Here is a 26,290-nt window from a genome sequence, read left to right on the forward strand (position 1 = left end):
TAGATGCAGAAAAAGCTTTTGACAAAATTCAACAGCAATTTATGATAAAAACTCTCCAGAAAGTGGGCATAGAAGGAACCCACCTCAACATAATATAGGCCATATGCAACAAACCCACAGCAAACATCATTCTCAGTGGTGAAAAACTGAAAGCATTTCCTCTAAGATCAGGAACAAGACAAGGATGTCCACTCTCACCACTATTATTCAACATAGTTTTGGAAGTCCTAGCCACAACAATCAGAGAAGAAAAAGAAATAAAAAGAATCCAAACTGGAAAAGAAGAAGTAAAACTGTCACGGTTTGCAGATGACATGATACTATACATAGATAATCTTAAATATGCCACCAGAAAACTACTAGAGCTAATCAATGAATTTGGTAAAGTTGCAGGATACAAAATGAATGCACAGAAATCTCTTTCACTCCTATACACTAACAACGAAAGATCAGAAAGAGAATTTAAGGAAACAATCCCATTCACCATTGCAACAAAAAGAATAAAATACCTAGGAATAAACTTACCCAAGGAGGTCAAAGACATGTACTCAGAAACCTATAAGACACTGATGAAAGAAATCAAAGATGACACAAACAGATGGAGAGATATACCATGTTCTTGGATTGGAAGAATCAATATTGTGAAAATGACTATACTACCCAAAGCAATCTACAGATTCAATGCAACCCCTATCAAATTACCAATGGCATTTTTTACAGAACTAGAACAAAAAATCTTAAAATTTGTATGGAGACACAAAAGACCCCGAATAGCCAAAGCAATATTGAGGGAAAAAAATGGAGCTGGAGGTATCAGACTCCCTGACTTCAGACTATACTACAAAGCTGCAATAATCAAGGCAATATGGTACTGGCACAAAAACAGAAATATAGATCAATGGAACAGGATAGAAAGCCCAAAGATAAACCCACACACCTAGTGGTCAACTAATCTATGACAAAGGAGGCAAGGATATACAATGGAGAAAAGACAGTCTCTTCAATTAGTGGTGCTGGGAAAACTGGACAGCTACATGTAAAAGTATGAAATTAGAACACTTCCTAACACCATACACAAAAATAAACTCAAAATGGATTAAAGACCTAAATGTAAGACCGGACATTATGAAACTCTTAGAGGAAAACATAGGAAGAACACTCTTTGACATAAATCACAGCAAGATCTTTTTTGACCCACCTCCTAGAGAAATGGAAATAAAAACAAAAACAAACAAATGGGACCTAATGAAACTTAAAAGCTTTTGCACAGCGAAGGAAACTATAAATAACACGAAAGGACAACCCCCAGAAAGGGAGAAAATATTTGCAAATGAATCAACGGATAAAGGGTTAATCTCTAAAATACATAAACAGCTGCTCATGCAGCTTAATATTAAAAAAATAAACAACCCAATTAAAAAGTGGGCAGAAGACCTAAATAGACATTTCTCCAAAGAAGACATACAGATGGCCAAGAGGCACATGAAAAGCTGCTCAACATCACTAGTTATTAGAGAAATGCAAATCAAAACTACAATGAGGTATCACCTCACACCAGTTAGAATGGGCCTCATCAGAAAATCTACAAACAACAAATGCTGGGTAGGGTGTGGAGAAAAGGGAACCCTCTTGTACTGTTGGTGGGAATGTAAATTGATACAGCCACTATGGAGAACCATATGGAGTGTCCTTCAAAAACTAAAAGTAGAATTACCATATGACCCAGCAATCCCACTACTGGTCATATACCCAGAGAAAACCATAATTCAAAAAGATAGATGTACCCCAATATTCATTGCAGCACTATTTGCAATAGCCAGGTCATGGAAGCAACCTAAATGCCCATCGACAGATGAATGGATAAAGAAGATGTGGCACATATATACAATGGAATATTACTCAGCCATAAAAAATAACGAAATTGGGTCATTTGTAGAGATGTGGATGGACCTAAAGACTGTCATACAGAGTGAAGTAAGTCAGAAAGAGAAAAACAAATATCATATATTAACACATATATGTGGAATCTAGAAAAATGGTACAGATTAACTGGTTTGCAAGGCAGAAATAGAGACGGAGATGTAGAGAACAAATGTATGGACACCAAAGGGGGAAAAGCTAGGGGGGGTTCTTGGTGTTGGTGGTGGGATGAATTGGGAGATTGGGGTTGACATGTATACACTAATATGTATAAAATAGATAACTAATAAGAACCTGCTGTATAAAAAGTAAATAAATAAAATAAAATTACAAAAAAAGCCTATATGATCAATTATACTTATATAAATCATCAGGCCAGGTTTATTGAAACCAGACTTATTTTGCAAACAAATTAGTTTTAATTTGGCTGTATTTGGTAGAAATGAGGGTAATTTTAGAGAGAAAAAGGTTATGTTTTAGTGAATATTAAATTCCAGTTCTGTTAATTGAGGTCTGTATTTACTAATTCTCACTTCACATGTAGTTCCTTGCTGTTGTGTTATATTATTGTAAAGTTTAGTTGAATTTTTAAAAGGACACTCTAACATACACATGGCCAACAGGTACATGAAAAGATGCTCAACATAGCTAATTATGAGAGAAATGTAAATCAAAACTACAATGACCTCACACCAGTCAGAATGTCCATCATTAAGAAGTCTACAAATAACAAATGCTGGAGAGGGTGTGGGGAAAAGGGAACCCTGCTACTTTGTTGGTGGGAATGTAAGTTGGTGCAGCCACTGTGGAAAACAGTATGGAGGTTCCTCAAAAAACTAAAAATAGATTTGCCATATGATCCAGCAATCCCACTCATGGGCATATATCCTGACAAAACTATAATTCAAAAAGATACATGCACCCCTATGTTCATAGCAGCATAATTCACAGTAGCCAAGACATGAAACAACCTAAATGTACATCAGCAGATGGATATATATGGAAGATATGGTACTTATATACAATGGAATACTACTCAGCCATAAAAAAGAACAAAATAATGCAATCTGCAGCAATATGGATGCAACTAGAGATTATCATACTAAGTGAAGTAAGTCAGAAAGAGAAAAATACTATATGATACTACTTATATGTGGAATCTAAAATATGACACAAATGAACTTTTACGAAACGGAAACAGACTCACAGACATAGGAAACAGACTTCTGGTTACCAAGGGGGAGAGGAAGTGGGAGAGGGATGGAGTGGGAGTTTAGGGATAGCAGGTGCAAACTATTATATATAGAATGGATAAACAACAAAGTTCTACTGTATAGCACATGGAACTATATTCTGTGATAAATCATAATGGGAAAGAATATTTAAAAAATGTATATATATATGTATTGAATATAACTGAATCACTTTGTTGTACAGCAGAAATTAACACAACATTTAAATCAACTATACTTTAATAAACAAAAAAAGGACACTCTAAGTTTGTTTCTGAAGCGTATCTCAGTAATCTCTTTGGATGAAGATCAGATGCCCCATGACCTGCAACCAGGTAATTATGCATCCTGGAAAAGACATCATTTAAAGGACTATCTCCAACCTAGATGGAGGGACCCTTATCAGTTACTCTTAACTAGCTCATACACAGTGAAACTTAAGGGAATTGACTCTTGAATTAATTTCCATTTACAAACGGCCCCTGCACTGGACTGGGCTATAAAGAGGACTGATGACCTCAAAATCATCATTAAACAATGCTCAAATAGAGGAGAAACTACCAGACCAGGATGAGAAGACGACGTCTGAAGTGGACAGCTGACCCAAGATGCTGGACCAAGACTTTATACCAATTACTTTGATAATTGCTCACATCTTTGCTTAGGAACCAAATATATTTCTTTCTTGGGCACAATCTTATGCAGAGTTTAAAATTAATCCAGTTGTTGGGTTTGTGTTCAGTTACTTATATCCAGTACTTGTGGGTTACCTTGGTGGATTTCTTCACCCCGAGGCTCTTATTGGATGGCCCTTAGGAAATTTATTCTAGAAGAAAGAAATTATAGTTCTGTTCAGGCCACTATTGGTATTACTAGGTGGGATCCCCTCACCTGGTCAATTAATAATACCTGCTCTGACCCTGGCCATAAACATGAACTTTCTTTTGGGGTCACTCAAGCTCATTATGTTGGGAACGATTAAACCATACTGAGGATAACCAGCCTAGTAACACTAGGAAATTGGGCTGGGTGCCTTATGAACAAGGCCAATATATAATTTCCCTTAAAGATAAGGACTGGTACAGAACAGACTAAGTCAGATGACCTAGGAATACACTGAGCTGCACCTAATGGAAGTTCTTGGCTTAAATTCTTCCTCATGACCTTACTAACACTGCTGGATATACTGTTTGTATTTTGTCTGTTTTACAAAATTGTTGCTTTTTGCATTACCAAATGTGTGACTGAAGCTTTGATAAAATGATGACCAGGCAACTTGAGCCAGTTGACCAGATATTTAGTTCTATATGAGATCAATGACTGTAATAGTGTAACTTTAGATATCGGAAGAAGCAACAAGAGGGAATTATTTTTCCTGGACCATAACAGACTAGTAAGACAGGTGGTCCAGAGACTTTTGGCTGCTGTTAACAGGGCCTAGTCCAGTGATAGCACATTGAGTAGCCCATCAGTGAAATCCTCGCCTGACCTAGGAATGAGCATTCCAGCACCATGGGATGAAATGGTCATGAAATGCCTTCCAAGCCATGGTTGAATTTAAGACCATGAGGGTGCCTTGCCAAATAAAAATTGTCACTTGCCATCTGCCTCTAAGGATTAGGTCACTAGCCACTGCAGTTGCTGACCTTCAACACACCCTGAAAGGAGTTCAGGGCGGAGATCAGGAATGAGGCACTCTGTGCTCTGGGAAAAACTGGCAGAACAGGCCTTCAGACAGTTAGATATTTTCAGAAGATTTTATGAGCCCCAATTCTTGCATCTTCTCATATCTATAAAAACACTAAAATCATTAACAGAGACATCTCCTCGTGACTAGCAGCAAGCCTCTGCCAAAATGCATGCTTGATGCATGTGCCCCCGTCACTAAAATCATATACAATACTGACCTCTTCGGAGCAGTTCTTCAGAGCTATCTTAGAGGCTGTCTCCCGGGCTATAGTCCTCATTTTTGCCCCAAATAAAACTTAACTCACAACTCTCACATTGTGCATTTTTTTCAGTCGACAAAGGAATTAAAAAAAACACTTTTTTTCTATCACTATTTTTATTGGGCCAGAAGAACATTTGTGTTGATCTAATTTGCAATTAATTAATTAATTATTTCACTGGCAGAAAGCAACCTTTTAATTTTATTTTATTGAGCTATAATTGACCTATTAGTTTCAGGTGTATAGGATGATTCGACATTTGTATATACTGTGAAATGATCAACACAGTAAGACTAGTTAACATTTGGCACCGTACATAGTTACAAAATTTTTTTTATTGTGATGAGATCTATTAAGATCTACTCTCTTAGAAACTTTTTAATGTGCAATACAGCGTTATTAACTATAGTCAAAATGCTGTACATTACATCCTCATGACTTATTTATTTTATAACTGGAAGTTTGTACCTTCTGACTACCTTCACCCATTTTGCCCATCTCCTGAGAACTTGATCTAGTTCTTAATTGACTATAAGTCATGCTGAGGTAGTATATTAGTTATCTCGGGCTGCCATAACAAAATACCATACAGTGGGTGGCTTAAACAATAGAAATTAATTTTCTCACAGTTCCTGGAGTCCTTCCATGACTTGTATGATGATAAGACTTCTTAGAAGGTTGTTATAGAACCATCCAAGGTGGATATGATAAATTGCTAAGCTAAGGCAGTGGCAGTGAGGATGGTAACAGATCCATAAACTCTTTTGGAGATAAAGTTGACAGGATTGGGTACCTGGACAGGGTTGCTTAGGAAGGAATTTGGGTTGATTTTTAGGGTTCTGGCTGGGAAGGTGAGGTTGTTACTCATTGAGTTACTCTAAAGAGGAGGAGAGGAAGATGGAGAGAAATATGTTGACTTTTTGAGCAACCCAGAATATTTGTATCTACATGTGAGAAATTAAATGGAGAAGTGAGGCAATTATCTGAAGACTTCTAGTAAAATAAGTCTTTTAATTAGGATGGGGGAGAGAGAATGAAGGCATGTTGTGCTCTTAACTACTTTGCTTTAGGATCTTTCCATTGGAGACAACAATGATGAAGAATCACAGCCATCTTGACTTCCAACTGCTTCTTTTAGCAGTCCTGGAACTCAATGTGGTCCTAAAGACGGAACAGAATTCACACATAGAGGTTATATTAGTTTCTTATTGCTGCAGTAACAACATAAATTTATTGGCTAAAAGCAACATAAATTTATTGGCTAAAAACAACATAAATTTATTGTCTTAGGGTTATGAAGGTCAGAAGTCCTAAAATCAATATGTCGACAGGGCTGTGTTCCTTCTGGGGGAGAGAATCTGCTTCCTTGCCTTTTCCAGCTTCTATAGGCTACCTACATTCTTTGCCTTGTGGTCCCTTCCTCTATCTTCCAGGCCAGCAGCATCTTCAAATCTCTCTCTGTCTGACATCTGCTTCCATTGTCACATCTCCTTTTCTGACTCAGACCTACCTGCCTCCCTCTTATAAAGATGCTTGTGATTACATTGGCCCACTGGGATAATCTAGGATTATCTCTCCATCTTAAGATCCTTACCTCAATCACATCTGCAAAGTTCCTGTTGCCATGTAAGGTGATATATTCACAGGTTCTGCGTATTAGGATGTGGAGGTTGTCTTCGGAGGGCCATTGTTTTGCCTACCACAGAGGGTCTGTCTTGTCCTTCATCTGGGGGAGGCTCAGTTCTGTGAGGACCAGAACAAGATGTTGCTGCTCCTCCAGCTTTTCTTTTCCCTCTTTCTAGATCTTAAAATGTTTTGCATCAAACTTACAATTATGAGTTGATATCTACAAATGTTTTTGTTAAATTGGAGATTTGGTGGGCCTTATTTTGAAGAGATGTGTCATCTATCAAGAAATAATTCCACAATATATGTAAGTCAAGTCATTATGTGGTACACCCTAAACTGTCTGTCAATTATTATCTCTCAATAATACTGGAAAAAAAGAGGAAAAAATCATCATTATTTGAAGTTTGTTGCTATGCTATGTTAGGAGGGGATATTAAAGTGATATAAAAATTTCAGCATGAGGGTAAAAGCATAATAATCCCATCCCTGAAACAGGAACAAATAGGCTAATTATCCTAAACCCCTCATTTTAGGGGTGCTTATATTCTTGGGGGAGTGGCAGTAGCTGGTTCCTACTCCTGGTAAGAAGCGTAGTGTGCACTTCCTTTAGGTAGCATTTTCTGACTTCCCAGCTGAATTACAAGTTCCTCCTCTGTTCTGCCACAGTGTCTGGGGGCAGGGTTTTACTTTAGAGCATTTATCACATTGTACTGTAATTCATTGCTTACTTATCTGTCCCACTAGATTTTATTATAAGCAGAGATCATGCCTTATTCTCCATTGCATCCCCTTGTACCTAACATCTTGCCTACCAATACTTTTATATTGAATGGATGAATGAAAAGTAGTAATTGTTTCTATAACAGCTTCTGAATCTTAAATTTCCATTAAAGTTTTAATTTTACATTTCTCATTGACTTGTGGTGGTACTGTAACGGTAAATGAGGTAATTTCTCTAAAGTGCATGAGACCTTTGGAGAGATGTGTCATTAGGCTAAGGCTCATATACAGCTATCAAATGAAATTGTGAGCTAAAATTTACCATTTTCTTTTAGTTTCACCTACCAAATTGTTGGCTGGGAAAAGTTGCCTCTGTGGTGAATTTGAGCCAGCTGGAAAAATGTACACAATTTTACACAATGTCTGACAAATACAAGGCACATAATAAAACTTTGTGTAATGAGAGAATGAATCATTTATTAATTAGTAATGAGACAGATGCTTTACTACACTTCTAACATGTATTATAGAAAAAAAAAATAGCCCATACTGAATCTTGTATGGAAATCCATTAGTTTCTTTTTGGTGTGATGAGTGGAAAGCATTTCTCTTCAGTTCCTATCATTGGTGTATCAGTCGGCTTTTGCTGCAGTAATGAACACCCCCAAATTTCAGTGGCTCACAGAAACAATTATTTCTCACTCCCATTATGTGAGGGTTGTGGACTTGCTGTGGCTCTGCTGGGCATGGTTGGGCTTACTGAATTCATTTTGGCTCTACTGGCTAGACAGGTCTTTAAATTCCTGGACAAAAATCAAAGAAGCAGCCACTCCCTGGGATATGCTCTTCTTACAGCCAGGTGCCAAGGCTCAAGGAGGTGGGAGAACAGAGGCAAACCATGCAAATGTTGTAAAGCTTCTGCTCTGATATGACATAAGTCATGCCCTCTGGAATTCCATTGGCTAAGGGAAGTCACATGACCAAGCTCAGAGTTACTGCAGTGGGGAAATATACTCTGCTTACAGGAAGTGTTGCCAGGCTGGAAAGGAACAAAAAATTGTGAACCAATAATACAATCCACTATACTCTGCATCCTCTGTTTGTCAAAGCCACTATTTGGCCTTTTGTAATATTAATTACTCTTTAAGGATTTTAATTTGGAGTTCCTTTTATGTAGCTTAAATAATAAGGGTAATTATAGGGACTTCAATAGGTTCTATGTAAATAGGTCCCAGAGGTAAAAGTAAATAGATTTTGGAATTTTAACTAAAGAAAAATTTTAATTTTTTAAGTATTATAAATGTTTTCATAAGGGTCATGATGGTAAGTTTTTCTTTATATCTGTGGATATCCAAGCCAGCAGAAAATGATTTAATTAGAGATATTGGGGTATAGTAACCATAAGGACCGATTTCTAGACTAGTCACGTGAAAAAGACATGAAAGGGGCAAAAGGTCTCCCCAGTGGATAATTAAATCATTCATCTGCTTGAAAGAGGAAGGCTGGACCAGATGACAGGTTTCTGCCAATTCTCTGTTTATAGTTCTTTAAATTTTGAAATAAAGAAGCCCTTTAAAGACAGATGGTATTAAAACTCTTCTTACATCAGTAAAATGGCACTAAGAAACTTAGAAGCTGGCTTAATGCAGAAAATAAAATTAACAAGAAAAACATAGTTGAGAGGAAAATATAACTTGAGTATTCACTGTTTACTTTTGAGAGAATAAAACACCATAGTTAATTCCAATTTTAATACATTCGTCTTATTCATACTTTCTTTCAAAAAACATTTGATAAGTATGTACTATGTGTCGGGCATTGTGATAGGTGCTGGTTGGCTAGGAAGTTACATAATTCCTAGTTAAAATATCTGATAAATCAGCTATAAATGTCACATATCACCATCATGCCTCCTTAGAACTTTTTGCTTACCATTTAAAAAGGACAATAGGAGTTTTAGACTATCTTTTATGATCTACATTTATGAAGATCTAAGTGCTAAAAAAAGTTACCGTCTTCTAGGTGATCACATACTTTTTTCCTCAGCCATTTCTTTTTTTTTTTTTTAATAAATATTCAGTGTAGGTCCTTCCCCTTCCCCAGTTTTATTGAGGTATAATTGACAAATAAAATTGTAAGATATTTAAAGTGTACAATGTAATGATTTGATGTACATATATATTGTGAAAGGAATCCCCCTATGGAGTTAACACATCCATCACTGCTCATATTTTCCCTTTTTTTGAATGAGAACATGTAAGTTCTCTCTTAGCAAATTTCAATTATACAATACCATCTTAACTATAGTCACCATGTTATATATAAGATCCTCAGAACTTATTCATCTTATAACTGAATGTTTGTACCCATTTACCAACCTCTCCCTATTTCACTGCGCAGCCCCTGGCAACCACTTTTTACTCTATGTTCCACTTTTCCCCTTTTTTTTCCCTTTACGATTCCACGTGTAAGTGACATCATGCAGTATTTGCCTGGCTTGTTTCACTTAGCATAAAATCCTCCACTTTCACCCATGGTCTTAAGCATTTCTAATTAGCTCTGGGGTGTTTTTAAACAACTGATCATCTCTGACAGCAAATTATTGTTTTATTTGCTTTTGTGGTGGGCTTGTGAGACAGGCAAAGAGTGGTTCAAAGGCTGCTGCATTGGTGGATGGATCTCTTTTAAGAAATCATCCCTTTGGAAAAGTCAAACAGCACAGCCTCATTATGAATGTTATTTCATCAGTGCAGCCTGCCTGAGGAGCTCAGAAATCAGTAGTTTTCTTTTTTCATGAAAGGCTGTAGCTATGATTTTTTAAAAAAAACGACTAATATTTGTTACAGTAGTTGCTATGTGGCATTACTGAGTCTTAATCTGTGTGCTAGCAACGGAATGTGTTTGCTTATTTGTTACAACCGGCCAATGATAATCCTCGCTGACACTTCCGCAGCGTTTAACAAGAGCCAAGGCAGGTTGAAACACTTCAGAACTGCTGACTCATATAATCCTCACACTAGGAGAGCAGGAGCTGTTTTGTAGCGCTATGTTATCCCCATTTTGCAGATGTGAAAATTGAGGCATAGAGAGGCTATGCACGAAGTATGTCATGTGCACAAAGTCACATGACAGTAAGGGCAGGGTTGGGCTTTGAACTCAGGCCGCGTAGCTCCATTTTGCTGCTTTTACAAAGCAAGTCCAGTAACCTTATTAAAACCAAAAACCGATTCCTACTCCGTTTGGTATCCTACCCTCAGCCTTCAGCTTGATTTTCTGGCCCTTCCGGTTAGGACCATGAGTTTGTAATTCCCTTCATGGAGGTGAAGAACTTTTCCTAGACCCTGTGGTGTTTAATTGCAAAAATTTACAGTGTATACACACACACACACACACACACACACACACACACACACACACACACACACAGAGCAAAACGAATGATGACCGTTTAGTTAATCAGGAAAGGCTTGATTCGGGCCTAAAATGACCAGTCGTTCTTCAAGAACAGATATAAAAAGTGCAGCGGTGAGGAGCCAGTGAGAGACGTCTCTTCCCATCCAGGGTCCGAGGACTTCGCGCAGGCACACGGGGGACGCTTTCTCCGGGAGGAGGCCCGTGGGAGCGGCGCGGCACAGCCGGGGGCGCCGCGGCGACGTGAGTCTCCGGGTTCCCAGGCCCCAGCGCGTCGCTGCGCGCGTCCGGACCAGCCTCCGCCCGGGGACGGGGCGCTGCGCGGGCGTTGGTGCGCCGCTGCCTGCGACCCGGGGCCCGGGAGGAGGAGGGCGGGCGCACTCCCGCCCCGCGCTCCCCGCGCGACCTTTGGGTACCGGGAACGTCAGTCTGCCTGGGAGTGGGGCTGCACCAGCCGGGGCAGGAGACAGGAGGAAGGGGGGCAGTGAGTGCGTGGGTTTGAGCCCTCCCAGCCCCGCGTCCTCTCACCCCCACCGCTCCCTCTCCCCGCCGCCGCCGCCGCCCACCTGGCCGCCCCCGCTGCGGCAGCGGCGCGAGGCTCGCTTCCAGGCCTCCGGGTCGCAGCCCGCGCGGTCTGCGGAGCTTGCCGTGTGTCTGCCCTCCCCCTTCCCCCGCTTCGCCCGCCCTCCCCGGGGCCTAACGTGCTCGTTCCCTGTCACTTCGGTCGGGGCGCGCCGGTGGGTTTGGCCTGCGCCGCGGCGGCGAGGCGGGGGAGCGAGTGAGCGCGAGGGGCGGGAGCGAGTGCCTGTGTGAGTCACCGGTACCTGGAGCGCGAGCGACGCAGAGAGAGCGGCGCGGAGCCCGAGCCGGAGCCGAGCCCGAGAGCGCGGCCGTCCCCCGGCGCCAGGCCCCGCCGCGAACCCACCCGCGCCCCCGCCGCCTCCCCGCGCCCCGCGCGGCCCGCTCGCCCCGGGCCCCGCGCCGACGCCCGACCCCGGCGCCCGGCCCGCGCCGCCCTCCCGCCTGCCCGGAGGCGGTGCGGGGCTCGCCGGGGGATGTCACAGCGGCTCCTCGGAGCCCCCAGCCGTCGTCGCTTCCGCCCAGCCGCCGCCCCCGGGAACCGCGACAATGAACCCCCAGTGCGCCCGCTGCGGGAAAGTCGTGTATCCCACGGAGAAAGTCAACTGCCTGGATAAGGTGAGCGAGGGGGCGCCGGGCTGCACCTGCTCGGAGAAGTTTTGGCATCTGGGATGGAAAGAGAAGAGTGGGTCTGTGCGTGTGTGTGCGCGTCTGTGTGTCTTGGCCCCGGGTGAGGGCACGCGAAGCAAGATGCCCGCAGGAGTGCCAGAGAGCACGCTTGGCGATCGTGATGTTGGAACCGGGAGAGGCTTTTGTCGGGGTGCGGGCGGCGGCAGAGCGGCTGCGGAGGGCGCCTGGAGGAGCGCGGCCCGGGCTGGGCCCCCAGGGGCAGTTCGGCCAACCGCGCGCCTCCCACCTCCGCTGCGACCCCTCACTACCCCGCACGCCCACCTCAAGGATCCGCCCGGATCGCCACCTCACCCCCCCCCCCCCCCGCCCCCAGCGCCTCGCGTGAGGGCGGCGAGGTGGAGAGGCAGATAGTAATTAACATGTCTTGGGGCGGCCGCTGCCGCATTGCTAAGAATAAGCCCCGCCGGAGAGCCCGGGCTGAGCGCGGCGAGCCAGACCCACTGGGGGCTAATCCACTCGCTTGGGGAATTCCAGAGGAAGTGGCTCTAGCCTGGCCCCCGCAGCCCTGCTTCCCTGCCCTTCCCGGGCGTGGATGGAGTTGAGCAGCCTGGGAGACCCTGGCGCTAGCCTGAGCGACTGACAGCTGAACCCAGCCGGAGGCGGTCCCTGTGAAATTTGCGTGTGGTCATACAGATGCCTCATAAGAGCACGCCGTCATCCCTACAGTCATCCCAGACAGAGTCCGCCTTTCCCGCAATTTAGTGGAAGCTGGACAGGGATGGGGGGGCCGGGGGTACTTAACATAGTGCGTCTCCGGCCACCTAGGGTTGCCTGACTTCCGGTGAGCGCATGTTTATCGGGATGTTACAAACAGTGTTGTTTAGGCACTTTGAACTGGATTCGGTTTCCTTTCGAGGCCACTTCACAGGCTCCATTTCTCCGTTAACCAAGCGCAGAATTCCTTTTTGGCTGCTCATAGAAGTGTAATACGGGTAGAGCCCGTGACATTTCTTCCATCTAAGTCTGTACGTTGTGGCGGAGAGTCATCTAAAACTCCATTTTAATAACTGCCTGCTTTGTTTACTTAACTGAAAGTCGGCAAACAGCCACTGGTACCTACAGTCATTTTGTTGTAGTATTTTCAGACACGGGGACTTGTGATGCACTAAAAAAAAGGTCTCCTTTCTGTACCCATCCTGGAAAGAACTGGCGTTGTACTATAATTTTAAATATTTATTTTTTTCAGTATTGGCATAAAGGATGTTTCCATTGTGAAGTCTGCAAGATGGCTCTCAACATGAACAACTACAAAGGCTATGAAAAGAAGCCCTATTGTAATGCGTAAGTATTGTCAACATAGTGTGCCAGGTGTGGTACAGCAGCAGGGCATGGAAGTGAGTGGATTCGCCTGTTCTGAAGAATTGACTTGCTGTGTCACCCAGGTGTGGCAGTGGCCAATTACCTGTTTATGCCACATACTTTGGGGCCATGTAGTTTGTTGAAGTTCATTGCATTTATGTCTTTCTGATGTGCAGGGTAATTTGTGTGTCTTCAACCAGAAGGTTAGTTCTTGAGGTTCACAGTGTTGCAGAGTTAGGGACATTTGTTAGAAGCTGCAGAACTTAGACACTGAGAACACCTGTGCTCTGAAATGCATGTCAGATAGATTTGCATTTTATTCATATGTCAGTTTCCATTTTATCATATGATGTTGCCATACTGCATTTTCTGCCCGAACCTCGTTGCTTAGAGAAAGGAGTCTTGCTCCTTTGGCTTTAGCTGAGACCACTCCAGAGATGCTGGATCTTAAAAAGGGAACCAAAGAATTGAGACCTGGGTATTTCCAACTGGTTAGTAGTAGGTCTCTCGGTGGGGATTAAAGAAGGTAAGTTTTCTTTAGTAGGCTTTTCCATTGGCATGCTTCCAGCTTATAATACTAGCGATTAGGTAGCATTTATGCAGTGCTTATCATGTGCCAGGCCCTATTCTAAGCACTTTATGCATTACTGACTCATTTAATCATTACAGACCCTATGACTTTGAGGAGTACTATTATTTTCCCCATTTGTCAGATGAAGAAATTGAGGCATTGAGAGGATAAGCCTCGGTAAGGGGCTCAGATCACTCCTAGAGACAAATTGTAAACATTGTTCAGTGCTTCCAAATGGCTACCTTGGCGCCCTCGGCGTGTGTTTCCCCACTTTTTGAGCATCCCCCCACCCAGATTATTTTCAGTGGTGGGCTCTTGGCCCTGATTGCTGAGCCGCCTTCTTCCTGGTTCCCTTGTGGGGGCTTCTCCAGCCTGGAGGCAGCAGAGGATCCCTCGCCTTCTGGCTGGAGCATTGCCAGAGATGCATTCTCCCTGGAGTTTTGGAAAGAGGTTTATTCAGGTCTCCTGGAGATGGAGGGTCCATGGTTAATTCATGCTTCACTCATGGGAGTGAGTTTTCATAGACGGTAAATTTTTGGTAAACGAATGTAATGTGCTCATACCTCTCTGATGAATAACCTAAAAAAAAAAAAAACTCTTTGTATTTCCTTCGGTCCTAGCTTAGTGCTTACAAATACACCAGAAACTTTTCAAGAAATCAGAAAATGGTGGCATTGAACAGAATTCATGATTTGGATGAGTGAAGTCCACAGATAGTCCCAAACCATTGATGTTTTCAGCTCTCCTGTATCGTGCCTCTTACTAGAATAACATGAAGCAATAAATGAGATCCCAGTGTCGTGGTCGCCTGCTTCTCTTAAAGAGAGGTGTAGAGGGCTGGTTAAAGATCAAAGGCAGGTAGCTGTCCCTAGAAGGGAAAGGGCCCTCGACAACCCATAGACAGGATGATTGTTCTTTGGTTAAAGGAAAGTGAACCATTCTTCCCACAACTCTTCTAGCCTGTGGCCTGATTCCATCAGGCTTCATGGGCCACATCAGGATTCTTTCTAGTTTCACAGCCTGAAGTTTTTTTTTTTTTTTTTTTTTTTTTTTTTTTTAGGTTCTGGAGTTTTATTTCCTGAGCTGAATAAAACTCAGAATTGCTATTATGCATAGTAGGATGGGGTAATTATAATAATGTGATTAAGTTTGTATGAACCCATGCATTGCAAGTGCAGTATGCTTTTACCCTCTTAAATACAAAATCCAAATAGGATACTGTATTAATTTTCTATTGCTTCATAATAAATTATCACAAACGTATCAGCATAAAGCAATACCCAGTTATTATCTCACAGTTTCCATGGGTTGAGAGTACAGACATAGCTTAAGCTGGATTTTCTGCTCAGGGTTTCACAGCACTGCAGTCAAGCTGTTGCTCAGGGCTGTGTTCTTATCTGAGGCTCAGGGTCCTCTTCCAAGCTCATGTGGTTTTTGGCCAAATTAATTTTCTTGCTGCTGTAGAATCCATGGTAGTTTACTTCTTCAAAGCCAACAGGAGAGAAAACCTCTTAACCTCTAGATCATCTTTTAAAGGGCTTGCCTGCTTAAGTCAGGCCCACCTGGGTCAATCTTCCTTCTGATTAACTTAAAGTCAAATGATTATGGGACTTTACATAATCAAAGTCCCTTCACCTTTGCCAAACATATAGGTAACCTAATCATTGGAGTGGCCATCCCATCATACTCATAAGTCCTGATCAGATTCAAGGGGAGGAGATTACACAGGGTGTGAACATGAAGGGGCCACCTTAAACAAATTCTCACAGCCTGAAGTTTAACTAGGTTTTACCAATGCCTTTGGGTGGCTCTGGAGGAATTGGGAGGGGAAGAGGAAAGACAGGAAGAGGAAAGACAGGAAAAAGAAAAGGAGAAGACAGCAACAAATATATATGTATATGTGTATATGTATGCATAATGTGTTTATGTGTATGTATATATATACACACACATAAACATATGTGTATATACACACACACACAGGGCACACACATATACACACACATACAGATAAAGCATTGAATGAGGGAGAAAAAGAGATGATAAAAATAAAAGTACAGAAAAAAGAAGTGTAACTGAAGTGGAGTCTTTGATTGCATCGGGCCACTTGAAAGTTCAATGCTTACTGCTGAGTTTCAGTTCACTCCAGTTAAAAAAGAATATCAGATTCTGCAGCAAGTCATGGACGGCTGGTTGGCCCTCTCACTTCGTAGTGAACTAGTGCCCAGAACTGTTGAGATTTGGACCCCAAAACAAAAAAACCTCTGTTTGTAGATAAGAAACATCCTGCTATGTTGTTTCATAGGTCTGAGTCTTATTTTTTTAATACTTTCGTTATATCTACATTGAATGCTTACAGGTTTTCTCTCTAAAATTTCTTATATAATTCTAGTGCTTTGTTATTAGATTTAAGTTGAGTTTTGGGAGTAGCATCTCAGATTTTTTTTTGCTGAATGTTGAACACGGTAGTCCACTTTATGGAGCAGAGAGACAGGGTAAGACAGAAATCCATCTTTAGTGGGTGAATGACTAGGATCGATGGTTTAAATGTCTAATTTAGCTTTACGTTCATGTCACAGCTTGATATGCTGTCTCCCAGACAACGAGCCCAGCAAAGTTGCAGGTTCTGTCTGCTGTAAAGGTTCCATGCTGGAAGGCCCCTATTCTCCACCCTTATTTTTCCAAGGGCGCAGGCTGGCATGTCAATTCACTGGTCAGCATGGATTACCGTTTGGGGATCCTGATGCGTCTGCTCTGAATCAGGTGGTGTGTGTCAGTCAGCTGTTCCCTGTGATCTTGGCCGGAAGGGCTGCCATAATTTCTCTGGGTCAGTGGTGGAAAATTGATTCTCTGAAGTATACTGCTACTGGGAAATGAAACATTCTGTGTCCATATAAAGTCATATTTTATCTGCCCCTAGTTTGACTCAGGAGTGAATACACATACATGCTTAAATGAAAACGACTATTCTTCCCCCACTGCAACTTTTTTATTGTGAACATTTTCATATACAAAATAGTTAAAAGAATAATGCAATGAACGTCTGAATATTCTCCACTGAGATGTAACTCGTATTAACATGTTGCAGTATTTGCTTCATGTTTTTATCTAGTATATGTACAGATATATTTATTATTTTGGGACCATTTGTTAGTTTCAGGCATCAAGCTGGTGTCACGCATCAAGATATTTCATTCTTAAAAAGGACCTCATGCATGTACTAAGAATAAGGATATTTTTCTTAAAGAATCACAGAGCCAATATCACACTTCAGAAAATTAACAAAAATTTCATAATAACTTCTAAAATCTGGTCCATATTCACGTTTCCCTCATTGTCCTAAGGATGTCTTTTATAGCTTTTTTAAAAAAAATACAGGATCCAATTAAGGTTGATACTTTACATTCAGTTGTTATGAAAATGGCAACTTTTGATTATTGGAGATTCAATATCAGTTCTTTAATTTCTGCTGTCATTTCTGTTGTTTTACATAACCTCTTAGAGCTTTCAGGAAGAGTATTTACGTAGCATTTCTTGTAAAAATAACATGTAATTAACTTAAGAAACTTTAAAATAAATATTAAAATATGCTGAAAATATTTGAAAGCACAAGCAGACATTTAGGATTGTTTTAAGAAAACATAAAGGCTTTTTATTTTAATTGATACCTGGGGGCATTTTTTTAAATGGAATGAAGTAGTGAGTATTTTCTTCGGTCTAAATATGTTGCTTGTTTATATTCTTGTGTGTTTAGAGAAGAAACAAGTTTCCTGTTTGACTTCATGCAAAGAACATGTATAAAATATAATTTACCTAATATTTAAATTTTGATATTTTGATAGAATGATCAAAGTATAGTACACACTAGATGTAAGATTAGGCATAATACACATTTAGTTCCTAATGCAGCAGTGTACCCTACTAAAACATTTAAAAACAAACTGATCTACTTGAGGACATGCCATGTTTTCATAAGCCTTTATGTTTCATCAGCAGGCAATGGATTCTTTTGCACGTTCAGGATTTTTTTCCCATCATGGAACTTGCAAAGAAAAGAGGACTAGGCAATATTTTTATTGCTAAGAGGTGCTAGGAAAATAACACTAGCTGATTAGACAAAAAACAGCTCATATTTGTATGTGAGTTGGTATGCCAAGTTAAACTATAAATGTATTGCTACCCAGCAAGCCCCACAAAGAATATAAACCCTAAAGACCATTTGTCAAATAAATAATTTAACTTACTGTAGGTGTCAGAATTGCATTTATTATGTGTTTGTAGAAAATACATCAGTTCTTAAAGTATTCTCAGCAGTATCATCACTTAGAAATAGCAGTGCCAATGACTGGCCAGTTAATGTACTGTCGCCAAACATCAAGTTTTTTTAGGTCAGGGAAGGATCAGTTTACGATGCAGTCGCTTTGCGGAGCATTGCCAATAATTTCCCCAAATCGTCACTTTTGCAGAGATTTTTTGGGGGGGCTGAACATTTGTCCTGACCTGCTCACGTTAAATATCCCTTGTATCTGTGTCAAATGTATCTTCAGTTAGGGGGCTGAAAGAACACAAGTGTCTGTGCTATAAATATGTTTAGTTATCCTTCCAAAGACGCTTCCTTCTCAACAGATAGTTTCGCTTAACATAATTTTGGACCAATTTAAAAATCAGCCAGCAGGAGCCATGCTCTGTGTTTACTTTCGCTCTGCCTGTGTTAGCGTTCCGTTTTGTGAATATGTATGGACTGTCTACAGCCTGGAAGATGCCGGGCAAGGTGCTCCTGGTCATGAGCCACTCAGAACGGGCAGCTCTGTTCAGCCTGCCTGCCTTGAGGGGGACTGTCTAGGCCAGCCCCCCAGTAGCTCTCACTAACCATTTCTCTGTTGGTGACTCCCCACAAGTGCCTTTACTAAGGGGTACTCGGAGGACATGGAAGGAAATTAAATTGAAACCTGAGATATTTTCCACCTCATATTTCCCTTATCTCTGCTGAGGCCTCCCAAACCTGGTCCCATAACACTCCAAGGACTTGAGTTATCTCAAGGGGACTTAGGAAATTCTTGTTATTACGTTAGCTTTAATTACTTAAGAACTTTTCATGAAAGGCACAGTAGGGTGATTGGAGATTTGAAGCAAGACAGAACTGGATTCGAATCCTGGCTCCGTCATGGTCTACTGAACGAGTCTCTTGATCACTGAGCTTCAGCTTTTTCATCTGTAAAATGGGAATAGTAATGCTTAACCCGCAGGGCCGTGTGAGGATGAATGAGACAGGGCATGTCAAGGTTCCAGCCCAGTTCCTGGCACATAACAGACCTTCAGGAAACTGTAGTGTTCTTATTTCCTCGGCGGTACTTTTTTGAGGGGTGAAGGAAGAAAAGGAGGGTAAAAGGCAGAAGAAGAAGTTCCTCAGTATCCATGAAGGATTGGTTTCAGGACCGTCCCTCGGATACCAAAATCCGAGGCTGCTCAAGTCCACGGTCGGCCCTCTCCGCCTCTGTGGTTCCACATCCTCGGATTCAAGCAACCAGGCATCGGGTTGTACGGTAGTATTTATTGAAAAAAAATCCGTGTATAAGTGGACCTGCACGGTTCAAACCCATGTTGTTCAAGGGTCAACTATGTATCAAAGAAATGACAGCCATGCCTATTAAAAGGTTTATACCAGTATTTTTCACACTATGGGTTGCCACCCATTCGAGGGTTGTATCTAGAACTTAGAAAGAAGAGAGACAATATCAGAATGGGTTTGAGTAGTGGGAAGAGTATTGTTTTGGCAAATGTTCTTTTCCTAATTATATGTGTAACGTGTGTACTGCATCATGATGTAAAACATATTTTTGCTGGAAGATATGGTCAAATAAAGTTTGAGAAGCACTAGCTTAGTTCCGTATTCTTAACGCCCCACACATCACAGAGCATTGGGAGCTGCCGGCCTGTACAACGCTATGCCGAAAGTCCATGAATTCAGACAGCCGCTACTTTCACTCTCTCTGTCTGTGCCAGCCACACCCTATCCCACACCAGCCGTCCCTCAGGACTCAGCTCAGCCCTCAGAGCCCTCACCATCCTATGGAGGAAGCACGAGCCTACCTGTCTGCACCCTCTTCCAGCGTAGGGTGGCTCTGAGGGCATCTGTCTTGCTCACCCCATCTCCGCAGAGCCTGGCAGTCAGCGCTCAATAGAGATTAGCTGCGTCAGGGAGTGTGATGGTTATGCTGCAGCTCAGAGTGTGGTCCCTGCCTCCCCCCCAAGTTCAGGATGTGGGCCAGCTGAGTACCTTCTGAGGCTGGGCATCTAGAGGAGCTGGCTTGAGAAGAGGCGTTGCGGAGACTGAATGGTGGTCTGGGGGCCAAGCTTCACCAGGTCTGAATACCAAGGAGTAAAGTCTTCCCACTGAAGGAGTAGGCTTGCCTTTGCCAATCCAAAGTGAACGTGCTGGGCTTCCCTGGTGGTGCAGTGGTTAAGAATCCGCTTGCCAATTCAGGAGACACGGGTTCGAACCCTGGTCCGGGAAGATCCCACATGCCACAGAGCAACTAAGCCCGTGCGCCACAACTACTGAGCCTGTGCTCTAGAGCCCGTGAACCACAACTACTGAGCCCGTGTGCCACAGCTACTGAAGCCTGCATGCCTAGAACCTGTGCTCTGCAACAAGAGAAGCCACCATGATGAGAAGCCTGTGCACCGCAATGAAGAGTAGCCCCCGCTTGCAGCATCTAGAGAAAGCCCGCGTGCAGCAACAAAGACCCAACGCAGCCAAAAATAAATAAATAAATAAATAAATAAATAAATAAAAACAAAGTGAACGTGGTGGAATTTCCTTTCACTGCTTACAGGCTTGGTTTCAAAATATGATTCCTTTCTAAAAGATTCTTTATGGATGCTCATTTAGTTTCTTCTGAGTTTAATTATAATCTGTAAAATGGGATAATTTCTACCTAAGAGGAACTTTATAGAAATGAAAAGGGGGAAATATGTGTAAGCCTCAGCACATCAAATGACACCTATTAGTACACAAATGTTAGTCCCCTCCCTTATTTATAATAAATTGAAAGCTGTTGTCTCATATCTCCCCCTTAAAGAGAGGAGAAAATGTTACAGGCAACCATTTCTATGGGAGGATATTGTGATATGTAGGGATTCTAGTTTGCATCAGTTATAATCTGCCTTATCTGACTTTTTGGTTACGTACTGCCTAGAAAAAATTAGACCTTTTGCACACAGATCTGATGTGGGAGGATGACAGTTGTTTTTTGTTTTGTTAAAACTGGATGATTGAAAGTGAGGGAAGGAGACACTTTATTTGAACCAAATAAAAAGGTTCCAGTGTATATGCAAAATGATCTGATTCTCAGCTACCTATTGAACCATTGATGACATCGAATGAATTTTAGTATCCTTTGAAATTGTAGAAGGCTGTATTTACAAATCATGTCCTGAGTTCCGCCACATTTGAAAATGTTTCCGTGTCTTTATGATGATCTATCTGTTACAGAGTGATGTCAGATTAGAAAACATTTGGAGATGGAGCACAGCAATATCTCCTAAATTATGGTGAGATGCAAGGTTAATGCAGGATACAGATGTGTGTGCTTAAAAGGGTATTGATTATGTGTCAGGGACCTGTGTAAGAGTGCATTTTGGTATGTCTTCTTTAAACGTTTTCAGATGAGTGCTTTAAAGGATGAGTGGTTCCTGGGAATGTCAGGAGTGAGAGAAAAGCAGACATACCCACACATGACAACCTTGTCCTCCAGAGATTCAGGGCCCCCTCAAAGCTCCGTCTCCAGAGGAACGGGAAGTCGAATTTCTTTTCTTTTCCTTTCTGTTTCGTTCTCCTCTAGTCAGCGTTATTAGGAAGAGCTAGGCTTCTTGCAGTGTGGGAAGTGGGAGCTAGAATAATATTTATGAGCTGAGTGCCCAGAACATTTTGAGGACTTGGTAGAAGGATGATTATTGATTCTAAAGTTCTGCTAATGAATCAAACGGTTCCACAGCCTCTCTCGTCGAACCTAGACGTAGGGCACAGACATAACCAGAAAACAGGAAATTGTGGGAAGGACCAGGTTTGAGTGGCAAGGATCGTTTATTCCAGCACTGGAAACCCAGCATTAATTTTATCTGTGGTCAGCTGTGTGTTTTTCTTAGTGGAGTCCTTGAGGGAGTCACGTTGTGTTCAGCTTCTGTTTACTTTTCCACACTCTGTTGACTCATTCCCGGCAAATCCTGGGAGGAGCTAGAAGAAAACTTAGTTCGATGTGTGTACTTTTGAATAGCCTCAGACCTATTTGTAGACCAGTGGCCTGGTATACTTCTGCTTCAGCTCGGCAGTCTGAAAAGTCATTTAGACAAAAATCCTTGATGGGCTCCTCTGATGCTCATTACCCATCCAGAGCAGGCGCCGGTCAACCACACAGAGAGCGTGGAGGCGTGGGATGGCCGTGTGCAGCCTAGGGCCAGAGATGTGGGGTGTGGAGTTAATTGGTTGCCCGCCAACATTGAATTCCATCTTGAAATCTGACTTCGCTATCTGTTGTTGCATCAAGAGTGTGAACTCCACCAAATTCAGGCAGCACATGGGAGCATCAAGAACAGTGCGGTACATATATGCAATGGAATATTACTCAGCCATAAAAAGAAATGAAACTGAGTTATTTGTAGTGAGGTGGATGGACCTAGAGACTGTCATATAGAGTGAAGTAAGTCAGAAAGAGAAAAATAAATACCATATGCTAACACATACATATGGAATCTAAAAAAAAAAAAAAGGTTCTGAAGAACCTAGGGGCAGGACAGGAATAAAGACACAGATGTAGAGGATGGACTTGAGGACACGGGGAGGGGGAAGGGTAAGCTGGGATAAAGTGAGAGTGGCATGGACTTATATATACTACAAAACGTAAAATAGATAGCTAGTGGGAAGCAGCCGCATAGCACAGGGAGATCAGCTTGGTGCTTTGTGACCACCTAGAGGGGTGGGATAGGGAGGATGGGAGGGAGACGCAAGAGGGAGGAGATTTGAGGATATATGCATATGTATAGCTGATTCACTTTGTTATACAGCAGAAACTAACACACCATTGTAAAGCAATTATACTCTAATAAAGGTGTTAAAAAAAAAAGAATGGTGCAGTAAATGCACACATCAGTACAGAAAGACATATAAACAGATGTATGTTTATTCATTTATTTTCTTTATTTTTTTGGCTGCATTGGGTCTTAGTTGCAGCATGTGGGATCTTTCATTGCATCGTGGGCTCGTCATTGCAGTGTGCGGAATTCTCTCTAGTTGTGGCGTGCGGGTTTTCTCTCTCTAGTTGTGGCACGCGGGCTCCAGGGCGCGTGGGCTCTGTAGTTTGCGGCATGCGGGCTCTAGTTGAGGTGGGCGAGCTTGGTAGTTGTGGCGCTCAGGCTTAGTTGCCCAGCGGCATGTGGGATCTTAGTTCCCCGACCAGGGATCGAACCCGTGTCCCCTGCATTGGAAGGCGGATTCTTTATCACTGGACCACCAGGGAGGTCCCCAGATGCATTTTTGATGGTCTGTTTGGATACCTGCACCATCTCCTCCTGGCTGCTCTTCCGACCATCCACCCAGAGCCCTGTGTATCTCTGTCATCTTCTAGACGTCCTTGTCCTCCTTCCCCATCCCCACATGTTCATTCCCTCAGTCCTCACCCTGCTTCCGGCTCTCATCCTGTTTGGCCAGTGATCTGACCATCATCCCCTACCTGGTCTCCCTGTTCTAGTCTTTCTCTTTTTGAATGCTTTTCCTGCCACTGCAGTTTATCTTTTGAAACCACAGTTCTGGTCATATTATTCCCTTATGCACACACCTCTGATGGCTCCCCACTGCCTACAGAAGAAAAAAATTGGGTTTCTGATAGATACTCAGGGCTTTTCATACTTTATCCACTTCCTTTCACCCTCCTCTCCAGCCACACTGGACTGCCAGCTCTGATGCCTTCATCAAGTTTCCTAACCGAAGTCTCAGTTGCCTCACCTGTAAAATGGGTATCATAATAGACTCTACCTCATAGGTTTAAGGATTCATTGGAATATCAAAATAATAAGTTTAGCCACAGTAAGGAGGTAATAAAAGTTAGATAGGATATTCATTGTTGTTAAACTTGACACAGTGATTTAACTCTTTCCTTACACTGTTCTTAAGCCATCTTATCCTCCCTTGTTTTAAAATTGCTTTCATCTTTAAGGCATACAGCCATGGCAACCTTTGTGAAGCCGTTCTGAATCTCTCAGTCAATTACTGGACTCTTTCTCTGTGTGCCCATTGTAGTTTTTATATTTCAGTTATATCACTTAATCAAAAAGCCTGCCTTGTACTAGAACTGTGTTTGTCTTCCCATTCAAGGTGATTTCCTGCTGAGATTGGACCATGGAAGTTCTTAGCCTGAGGTTGGAGCTGGGTTGAGGGTGGGGAAGTCAAGTCAGCTGAGCTTTGCTTCTAAAGGGATTATTTCTGGCTTGTGTTTCAGGAATCGAGAATGGGGGTTGCAGTGCTGCAGTGCAATTCTGACACTAACCACTCCATGAGTGAAGGGTGCAGTCCCCAACAAGACAGCCCTTGCTTCAGATGCCACTGCAAGTTCAGGTGTCCACAGGACAACCACACTTCTGACCAACTAGCTACAAATTTGGGGAGGGAGTCCCACAACCCCTTCAGATTTGACAGTTTCCTAGAACGACTCATAGAACTCAGGAAAGTCCTATACTTAAGATTATTGTTTTATCATACAGGACATAAGGCAGGACCAGTCATGTGAGGAGACACGTAGGACCAGGTCTGGGAGGGTCCTGGACATGGAGCTTCCCTGCCCTCACCCTGTGGAATCAGGAGGGGTCTCCCTCCCTCCCTCCCAACACGTCCATGCGGTCACAAACCAGGAATCTCTGCCAAATCTGGAGCTTTGGTGTCCAGAGTTTTTAATGGGGTTTCATTGTGCAGGTGTGATGACTCAGATTATTCAGACTTCATCCCCTCTCCCCTCCCTAGAGGAGGTCCACTTACCTCACCCGACTCAAAGCTCCAACCCTCTAATCCCATGATTTCTGGAGTGGCCAGCCCCACCCTGAGCATCTTGTTAGCACAACTCAGATATGGACCCTGGGGCTCATGAATATCAAAGATATTTCCTCTAGGGAAATTCCAACTATTTAGAGTAGATTGCAGGAACCAGGGACTAAAGCTAGTCAAATTCATGATCATACAACAGGCCTGCTTCTCACTGTCCTCATCAGATGTCTTGTTTGCATCGTGGAGACAGTGCCTCCCTTTCATATCATGAACCTTCCTATCCCATTATGACAAGAATGACGATCTAAACCCACCATGTCTATGTTGTCAATCAGTAGAAGTTGGGTGAGGCATATAAATGGTTGACAGCCTGCACGCAGGTGGTGGGTGGGAGGACCTATTTATGGAAGGATCCTTGATATAACTCTCTAGATTGTTTTTCTTTTTTAAATAAGCAAGTCTTCCCTATCAGCAGATTACATTCTTGAGGGCAGGAACGGTCCCAATCACCTTTGTACACCATGGCGCCTACCATGTGCTTGGTGAGTGTCCCCCCATAGAGCCCACTGCCCAGCAGCTCTCTTGGGGGTGCAGCTCAGCCTCAGGCGTCCCTCACTGAGAGAGCAGACTCAACAGGAAGGAACAGACTTTCTTTCCATGAGGATCCGTGTGGTGATCCCAGCGGAGCTGGCCATGCTTGGGCTGACAATACACATGAACAATAGCTACCACTTCCTCTGATAGGTGGAAATATTGACGTTTATAGCTAGATTATTGGTCACTGACATGCAGCCAAACAAAAGATGACAAGAGTAATGTTGTCTACAGAGGGAGTAGGTAAAATCACTTTGTTACAACTATGTTTGTCAAAAGTCTCAGGACGAACTCCTGTGCTTTAGACATCAGGCCATGTAGCCATTCACTTGCCTATCCATATATTTTTTCCCAGAAATAAGTATGATTTATTTATTTCCTGAAACAAATGTAATCAGGGATTAATGCATTAATCCCTGAGAAATGAAAAGTCTTTACATTCTCTTACGGAAGAATTTAATTTTCTTTAGTGATTTTCTTCAATCCTGTCTTTTCTCCCAGATTTCCAGAACTTCCAAAACAACTCAGCAGGATCTGTGCTTCCTCCTCCTCCCCGTCCCCATCCCCCACGCCAGAGCGAGCGCTTGCTCTCTCTCACTGTGCTAAAGTCTTCTCTGTTGTCACTGATGTAGTTATCTGATTTTCTTTTTTTTAAAATTAATTA

At 42.5% G+C, this 26,290-nt stretch overlaps 1 protein-coding gene across 2 annotated transcripts in view; it reads left to right on the forward strand.

Annotated features, from left to right (window-relative positions):
- Positions 1 to 11,853: 11,853 nt before the first annotated feature.
- NEBL (nebulette) overlaps positions 11,854 to 26,290 on the forward strand; it is a 357,059-nt gene continuing 342,622 nt past the window's right edge. The window contains exons 1-2 of one of the 2 annotated variants that reach the window (XM_007189870.3): positions 11,854 to 12,058; positions 13,317 to 13,411. In XM_007189870.3, coding sequence (XP_007189932.1) covers positions 11,990 to 12,058; positions 13,317 to 13,411 — 164 coding nt within the window. In that variant the 5' untranslated portion in view covers positions 11,854 to 11,989. The remainder of the gene's footprint in view (positions 12,059 to 13,316; positions 13,412 to 26,290) is intronic. The other variant, XM_057543126.1, reaches the window with a different exon arrangement.

The sequence above is a fragment of the Balaenoptera acutorostrata genome, chromosome 3 (assembly GCF_949987535.1).
Source record: "Balaenoptera acutorostrata chromosome 3, mBalAcu1.1, whole genome shotgun sequence".
NCBI classification, from domain to species: Eukaryota; Metazoa; Chordata; class Mammalia; order Artiodactyla; family Balaenopteridae; genus Balaenoptera; species Balaenoptera acutorostrata.